The sequence below is a fragment of the Salvelinus fontinalis genome, chromosome 17, assembly GCF_029448725.1.
Source record: "Salvelinus fontinalis isolate EN_2023a chromosome 17, ASM2944872v1, whole genome shotgun sequence".
NCBI classification, from domain to species: Eukaryota; Metazoa; Chordata; class Actinopteri; order Salmoniformes; family Salmonidae; genus Salvelinus; species Salvelinus fontinalis.
This window is the reverse complement of record NC_074681.1, coordinates 21,359,721-21,369,070: the sequence shown is the minus strand read 5'-3', so window position 1 is coordinate 21,369,070 and position 9,350 is coordinate 21,359,721. Positions and strand designations below refer to the sequence as shown.

The 9,350-nt window shown below is 40.3% G+C and overlaps 1 protein-coding gene across 1 annotated transcript; it reads left to right on the top strand.

Annotated features, from left to right (window-relative positions):
• Positions 1-287: 287 nt before the first annotated feature.
• LOC129813960 (spindlin-W-like) lies at positions 288-5,637 on the top strand. Its single transcript, XM_055866633.1, has 5 exons — positions 288-396; positions 1,743-1,784; positions 1,951-2,216; positions 3,110-3,343; positions 4,184-5,637. The coding sequence occupies exons 2-5, from the start codon at positions 1,765-1,767 to the stop codon at positions 4,387-4,389; spliced, it is 726 nt and encodes a 241-aa protein (XP_055722608.1). The 5' UTR covers positions 288-396; positions 1,743-1,764; the 3' UTR covers positions 4,390-5,637.
• The last annotated feature ends 3,713 nt before the right edge of the window (positions 5,638-9,350 follow it).

Here is a 9,350-nt window from a genome sequence, read left to right as displayed (position 1 = left end):
ATGTAGTTCAACCTACACACGCTTGGCCGACAAGCTTACTACCGGATAGGCAAAACAAAATGGATACTTTTTATGTTAATTCAGTTTTCCTGAAATAGACAGGCCTACACACTGAATATTTAATTGCTTGCCAAAGCCACAAGGTACAGCTCCACTAAAGACCGTTTTTGCTCCTTTGTGAGTTACACAACCCAATTTATTGTAATGGCTTTAATGGGGTGGGTAACGTGAAGTACACCAACCCCCAGCGGCCTGTGCGAAGGACAACACTTTTACAGAGTTTAGTCATAAACCTATCTTGGTAGTTGTAGTTCCCGTAGTCAGACTGTTTCATTGTAGCCTTCATGAGGCGGATTCTGCTCAGCAGAGGGAAGTAGATATGAAAATAGGGGCCAGGTAACTCTCTTTGTCTAAATATGCTTTCTACTTTGATAATCGTGTTACTGCACTACATTATAATGCATTTCAAGGCCTCCAGTGTGTCAATTTTGTCTACGTTATTTATTGTAATGCAAACGCTAACACAGTTGGTCGTTTTACTGTATACCAGTGGTCAGTGTTACGGCACAAAATTACCGCACATGATTACATGACGTTGAATGTTCTATTATTGGTTTCGCTTTGCGCAAATAGGCACGCGCGTCTTTGAAAAGCAATTGTCAACATCTGAACGTAATCGTGCATGTGAAAGGCTAGGCCTACACCTCTGCTTACAGGCTTGCTTACACCTTGATGTAGTCAGGAATATCTCTGGCTTGTCCAAAAATATCAAATTGCTGCAATCTTACGAAACGTGGTCCGCCGCAAAATTACATTAGAGACATGACATGATTTCACAGACAATTGCACAGGCAGCAGTTGAAGGAGGTTATGCAGTGAGGGAGAGGGCGACATTGTTTGTTGACATCCGGTAGGGCTACTTAATCTGCGTTTACACAGGCAGCCCAATTATGATATTTTTTGCCACTAATTGGTCTTTTGACCAATCACATCAGATGCTTTTAGAGCTGATTTAATTGGTCATAACACCAATTAGTTCGAAAAATATCAGAATTTGGCTGCCTGTGGTATACTCGCGGGAAACTAGGGCTACCTGGGTAAAATAACCCATCCTCGCCAGTACTTGTACACTGGTGGGTGTGGGTTTATTGCTTGCGTAGCCATAATTCATTATATGATACACTGTAACAGGTTATCTTGTTATGATTTGCAGATTGCATGTCTCCAGATAAATGTGCCATCTAACATTTGTCATTTGAAGATAGGAATTTCTACCCCGTGACACAGTCCATGTGTTATCAATATAGCCTAGTGAAATGCTAATTCATAATTAGCCTACACTTTAATACAATTGTATCAAGTTAGTTTCTCCAGATTGAGATTATGGTAGAGGTCCTTGGTATATGAGCCACATTATTATTCCCACTAAGTGGGTGAACTCTATTGGCACGATTTGCAGGGTGTATGCCTTTTACGCCAGTGACCCGGGCTCGCTTCCCCTGCCCTGCCGTTCGCTACACTGGTGTCAGAAGTGGGATGGTGTTTGTGAATTTACGGCACAGAAGTGTTAGGGGGCTGAGTTGTCGAGGGCATAGGGACGCACCTTTCCCTTCTGAGGGTGCAACATAGCGATCCTCACTATGTGAGCCAGCGACCTGGGTTCGCTGCCCTGCCCTGCCTTTTGCTACATTATTTGAGGTTTTGCATTGAAATAATACACTCTCTTTGCTCTCTGCCCACAGGATTGTGTGAATTTCTGGAAATATGTCCAAGAAAAGGGGCAGGTAGGTTGAAACACCTGTTCTTGGTTATTTCACTGGTATTTGAGTACTGTTTTGGGTATTTCACTGGTATTTGAGTACTGTTTTGGGTATTTCACTGATAATTGAGTACTGTTTTGGGTATTTCCTGTTTTGCTTTAACTATTTTACACCTATATTCTTCTCTCAGAAAGCGTAGCAGCGGCGAGCTGAGTGAGAGTTCGGGTTTGTCTCTGTCGTCGACCCCAGACGCTAACAACCTGCTGGGCCTGCGGATTGAGCACAATTGGAGGGAGAAGGGCAACCTGACCAAGTGGAAAGGCACAGTGCTGGAGCGCCTCACCGTCAACACCTCCCTGTACATGGTCAAATACGACGGCTTCGACTGCGTCTATGGCATCGAGCTGTTCAAAGACGAGCGGGTGTCCAACCTGCAGGTTTTAACAGAGAAAGTCGGTGGGTTCACCTACTGTTTGAGTATGTTGAAGCTTTGATTTAAGCATGTTGGTAATGAGAGAAGAAATTCTCGACCTGGAATGACCACCAAGCAAATATGTACAAAACACAAAAGAACAGTGTGTGCTGGTCTTTGTTCCAGGTCAGTATGTACACAACAGATTAATCTTATCAAGGCCTAATTGTAAATAAAAGCCTGCATACCATTATCCCCATTGCTCTCCTTATCCATAGGTTAATGACCTACCTTTTCGTTATCGTGTGACCTTTCCGCACATTGCTAATTGTAATCTCCTGTACAGCAAACTACAAGATAAAGGTGTTGTCAACTCGATGCAAGATCATTTTATTCAATCCCAGCACCTAGCTTGTACTGTATATGTGTCAATGTAGAAGAATTGTATATGATTGGACCTATACACCTATCCATTCAGATCGAAAGGGCCTAGGGCTGTTTTTCTTTTTTAAATGGAGTATTTGTTATCCCATGTTACCTCTCGCCCCCAAAGTACACAAAAAGAGCAATTCTCTCAGTCTAAGTTAAATAACTATTTTAGTCGCCTGGTGGAACCAGCTCACGTTCTGTTTTGGGGCTCCTGAGTGGCGCAGCGGTCTAAGGCACTGCTTCTCAGTGCAAGAGACGTCACTACAGTCCCTGGTTCGAATCCAGGATGTATTACATCTGGCTGTGATTGGGAGTCCCATAGGGTGGCGCACAATTGGCCCTGTGTCGTCCGGGTTTGGCCGGGGTAGGCCCTCATTTGTTCTTAACTGACTTGCCTAGTTAAATGAAATAATCTGAAACCAAAAGTGAGCGCAGTGTTCCGTATTCTTGACCAGGCTGCTATTTTAGTGTTTTTCAAAACTATAAGTCCTTCTCTTTACCTCCATAGTAAACAACAAGATCAAGGTGCCCCACGATGCGCCAGAGCTGGTGGGCAAGGCTGTGGAGCACCTGTTTGAGAAGGAGGACGGTGAGAAGAATGAGTGGCGGGGCATGGTGCTCTCTCGCGCCCCAGTCATGACCAACTGGTACTACATCACCTATGAGAAGGACCCTGTGCTCTACATGTACCAGCTCTGGGACGACTATAAGGACGGAGACCTCCGCATCCTGCCTGAAGCTGGTGAGAAAGTATTTTATTTACTCCATATAATTATCTTAACCTTTAGAAGAGGACTTTTATTTACTCCATATAATTATGTTAACCTTTAGAAGAGGACTTTTATTTACTCCATATAATTATCTTCACCTTTAGAAGAGGACTTATTTACTCCATATAATTATGTTAACCTTTAGAAGAGGACTTTTATTTACTCCATATAATTATCTTCACCTTTAGAAGATGACGCGACAGAGGGTCTGATACAAATCACAGGTCTGTTGCAATGGTTAGTGCTGACACAAAGGAAACCTAGTTTAACATTAGTAAAGGAGTTTGTAAACCTAGTTTAACATTAATTAAGGTCATTGTAAAGACTTTAACCCACACATATCTTATCTCCATAAGAAGAAATAGAAATGGTCTTCACTGCATATAGCAGTTGAAATGGGGACATACAGCACAGTATGTGGATGGCCAGGGAGGGAGCCATGTCCACAGTACTATCGGATGAAGTAATTGTTGTAAAGCTGAATGAAAGGCAGGTTTGACATGTAAAGCGAAGGAAAAGATATACAGAAGAGATATACACACGTCTGATTATGCTGGGCAGATGCTGCTGGGGATCAGTATACATCCAGAAAGACAACTCAAAATCAGGTCATGAATGGCTTATGAGGCTACTGGGTGAAATGGTTGTAGTCTGTTGAGAGCATGAGAACTGGAACACGTCTTACGTGGCTAGCTGCTGAGTAGAGGACCTGAAAGAGGAGGAAGTATTTGTTCTGGTATGTGAAGTAAAACGGCAGACACCATATGCATATCTATTTTTTTTCCTCCTCTATTTTTTCCCTCGTTTCCCAGAGAACAAACACCTGCTGCCTGCGGACAGGAAGCCAGGCGAGGAGACGGAGAGCCTTGTGGGTAAGCAGGTGGAGTACGTCACTGATAAGGGCGTGAAGAGGACTGGGCTGGTTATCTACCAGGTTCCCGCCAAACCCTCCGTCTACTACATCAAATACGACGACGACTTCCACATCCACGTTTATGACCTGGTCAAAACCACCTAGAATACAACTCGACTCGGTCAAAACCACCTAGAATACAAATTCGACTCGGTCAAAACCACCTAGAATACAAATTCGACTCGGTCAAAACCACCTAGAATACAAATTCGACTCGGTCAAAACCACCTAGAATACAAATTCGACTCGGTCAAAACCACCTAGAATACAAATTCGACTCGGTCAAAACCACCTAGAATACAAATTCGACTCGGTCAAAACCACCTAGAATACAAATTCGACTCGGTCAAAACCACCTAGAATACAAATTCGACTCGGTCAAAACCACCTAGAATACAAATTCGACTCGGTCAAAACCACCTAGAATACAAATTCGACTCGGTCAAAACCACCTAGAATACAAATTCGACTCGGTCAAAACCACCTAGAATACAAATTCGACTCGGTCAAAACCACCTAGAATACAAATTCGACTCGGTCAAAACCACCTAGAATACAAATTCGACTCGGTCAAAACCACCTAGAATACAAATTCGACTCGGTCAAAACCACCTAGAATACAAATTCGACTCGGTCAAAACCACCTAGAATACAAATTCGACTCGGTCAAAACCACCTAGAATACAAATTCGACTCGGTCAAAACCACCTAGAATACAAATTCGACTCGGTCAAAACCACCTAGAATACAAATTCGACTCGGTCAAAACCACCTAGAATACAAATTCGACTCGGTCAAAACCACCTAGAATACAAATTCGACTCGGTCAAAACCACCTAGAATACAAATTCGACTCGGTCAAAACCACCTAGAATACAAATTCGACTCGGTCAAAACCACCTAGAATACAAATTCGACTCGGTCAAAACCACCTAGAATACAAATTCGACTCGGTCAAAACCACCTAGAATACAAATTCGACTCGGTCAAAACCACCTAGAATACAAATTCGACTCGGTCAAAACCACCTAGAATACAAATTCGACTCGGTCAAAACCACCTAGAATACAAATTCGACTCGGTCAAAACCACCTAGAATACAAATTCGACTCGGTCAAAACCACCTAGAATACAAATTCGACTCGGTCAAAACCACCTAGAATACAAATTCGACTCGGTCAAAACCACCTAGAATACAAATTCGACTCGGTCAAAACCACCTAGAATACAAATTCGACTCGGTCAAAACCACCTAGAATACAAATTCGACTCGGTCAAAACCACCTAGAATACAAATTCGACTCGGTCAAAACCACCTAGAATACAAATTCGACTCGGTCAAAACCACCTTGAGGTCGACTCTCATTTCAACTCAGTCAAGGAAGTGAGTTCAAAATTCAGTATTTACCAAATTGAAATATTGAGAAGCTTAATTCATCAATGCAATTTGAATACCTCCCCTGAATTGAAATGAAACTCTGCAAACATGACACTTACTGTCATTATTGTGGACATGTTCCCTGCCTTGTCTCATCTAATGGGAGAAGGACTACCAAGGTCAGAAGTTTGCTAAAAGTGTGAAATCTGTTACTTAGATCGACTAGGCTTTTGTAAACAGTTCAAAGCTTACATCTATTTATTTTTCATTTAAAGTAACTGTCAAACTTTTCCAGATTTCGATGAAATATGACAATTAATTACTTACAATATGAGTAAAATAGTTTTCCTTCCAAAAAAAAGTAATTAAGTATGTTAAAAAGCAGCTTTTCTGTATTTGAATGGTGTGTGCGTACCCCAACAACATAATGGTGTTGGCGTATACTGGTCATCACAGATTTTTATGCGAGTAGGCCGCTGATTGGACAGCTCATCCTCCTCAGGAGTATGACATCATACTCTATAAGGAAATAGCAAGCAGTTTTTAAACTGTCTGTTTTAGATACAAGTTTGAGGTGGGGTTTTTGAAGTGTTTATTTTTCTCCAATTTATGCTTTGGCCACATGAGTATAGGACGAGTCAACAACATTATTTGGCTTAACAGAATATTAACTTTTTTTAAAGTTACATTTTCACTCGACAGTTACTTTAAGAAACAAGAGATGAAGCAGCAATGTTTTATTTTTCTTATCTCTATGTGCAACTTATTTTAAAACATATTTAGCTATCATTTTTATTTATATATTCTGAAATAAAACATGGATATGAACTTTGTACCAGGGCAAAAGCTTTGATACAATGTATTCCCAACTGATGGTTGATGACTTGGTTACTATGGACAATAGAATTAGTGTTTTGTTTGGCTAAGGAAGTAGATATTATCAGTGAAAATGACCTATGTTAATGTTCAAATGTGTTGCTTGAATAGTGCAAGAAAATAATGTTATTTAATAGAAATTATAAACAATTGCCAAGATTTGCCTGCTCATGTTTCAGAACCACCCACACCAGCTAAGCTGACATTTTAATTTGAGAGGAATTATTTGACTTAGCTACTAGTTTCATAAATTCAGAGAGTCATGTTTAAGACATTTTGGATTACAATCAACCCTTAGTCATGGTTGAATAATCAAATATTTCTGTCATGTTGTTAGACCGTCATGACTGTAACTGTACTTACTTTTTGTAAATACCTGTAATGTGTGACGCATTTTTAAAAATACTGCAAAGATGCTTTGGTATTATTTGCTCTTCCTGTTTGATGTTGAATAATGCTTTATTTCGCGATTGCAGCCATTGTTGGTTCATTATTTTTCCCCACTAGTGGCCAGGTTTACTTAGCATTTAAACCTTTTTTTCCAGTAAGGAATTAAACATAAAAGGTAATAAAACCGTTTCATGTTTCTAGCTTAGTTTTTGTTCTTTGTTCACCTCAGAAATTAAGGTGTAAAAATGTCCCTTATGTGAATGCTTTTGTAAAGCTTCACATATGTTTTAATGGGGCTATTTATCCACACTAAAAAGGTTGATGTTGAAATTGACTTTTGAAACTAGCAATTGTTGAGAGAAGTTGAACAAAGATAAAGACCTTTTATCTTTAAATCTCTGACCGGTGAAGATTCCCTACCAGTAGTGGCATTTTGCCAGAGAGATAACATTTTACAATGCCTAGAAGGCCCTAAATAATTCAATTTAGGTTAAAAGTAATGTTACCTCAAAATGCCACTTAATTTAGATCTTAAATTCTACATAAATGTGGAAACTTATTGTCCTCCTCTCTTGTGTTCTGCTCTGTCATTCTCACAGTGTTTGCTAGGTATTAAAACCATTAATTATTTCATCATGCCCATCAGACAGTCAGTGGTATTCAAAAGCTCTGTTTGGGAAAATATCAGAATTTTCTCTCCTCCCTCTCCTTCGTTGTTACGGTGCTTTATTGTGTAGTTTGCAAGTTTACAGGACTGTCGAGATTCAGAGGAAATATATTTACCATGTTATTTTGCTGCTTTCTACAAAAGTTGATTATTTAGTAAGCTTACAAGTGTTCAATTCTCCGTTTTGTCTGTTTGTGTAACAACACTATCATGGATAATAAAAGAGATATTTTTTTCACAAGGTGTGTGTTCCCAGCTCCTGGTACATAGCATATCTCCCATATTCCTGTGCATGAGAATATGGTGAGCGGGAGAAGTAGAATGAGTATAAGGAAGAGGGCATACAATTACATTGTGTATTTGCCTATCTGACATTAAAAAATAATTATACATGCAGTACCAGTCAAAAGTTTGGACACACCTACTCATTCAAGGTTTTTGGGGGGGTTTTTGTTACTATTTTTTACATTGTAGAATAATAGTGGAGACATCAAACTATGAAATAACACTTATGGAACCATGTAGTAACCAAAAAAGTTAATCAAATCAAAATATATTTTATATTCTTCAAAGTAGGTACCCTTGCCTTGATGATAACTTTGCACAATCTTGGCATTCTCTCAACCAGCTTCACCTGGAATGCTTTTCCAACATTCTTGAAGGAGTTCCCACATGCTGAGGACTTGTTGGCTGCTTTTCCTTCACTTCGGTCCAACTCATCCCAAACCATCTCAATTGGGTTGAGGTCGGGTGACCGTGGAGGCCAGGTCATCTGATGCTGCACTCCATCACTCTCCTTCTTGGTGAAATAGCCCTTACACAGCCTAGAGGTGTGTTGGGTCATTGTCCTTTTGAAAAGCAAATGATAGTCCCCCAAAGCGCAAATGAGATGGGATGGTGTATCGCTGCAGAATGCTATGGTAGCCATGCTGGTTAAGTGTGCCTTGAATTTTAAATAAATCACAGACAGTGTCACACCTCCTCTTCTATGCTTCACAGTGGGAACGGAGATCATCCGTTCACCTACTCTGCATCTCACAAAGACACGGCGGTTGGAACCAAAAATCTCAAATTTGGACTCATCAGACCAAAGGACAGATTTCCACCAGTCTAATGTCCATTGCTCATGTTTCTTGGCCCAAGCAAGTCTCTTCTTATTATTGGTCCTTTAGTAGTGTTTTATTTGTAGCAATTTGACCATGAAGGCCTGATTCACGCAGTCTCATCTGAACAGTGGATGTTGAGATGTGTCTGATGAACTCTGTGAAGCATTTATTTGGACTGCAATTTCTGAGGCTGGTAACTCTAATGAACCTATCCTCTGCAGCTGAGGTAACTCTGGGACTTCCTTTCCTGTGTCGGTCCTCATGAGTGCCAGTTTCATCATAGCACCTGATAGTTTTTGTGACTGCACTTGAAGAAACTTTGAAAGTTCTTGAAATTTTCCGAATTGACTGACCTTCATGTCTTAAAATAAAATAATGGTGGACTGTCATTTCTATTTGCTTATTTGAGCTGTTCTTGCCATAATATGGATTTGGTCTTTTACCAAATAGGGTTATCTTCTGTATAACACCCCTACCTTGTCACAACACAAATGATTGGCTCAAATGCATTAAGAAGGAAAGAAATTCCACAAATTAACTTAACAAGGCACACCTGTTAATTAAAATGCATTCCAGGTGACTACCTCATGAAGCTGGTTGAGAGAATGCCAAGAGTGCGCAAAGTTGTCATCAAGGCAAAGGGTGCCTA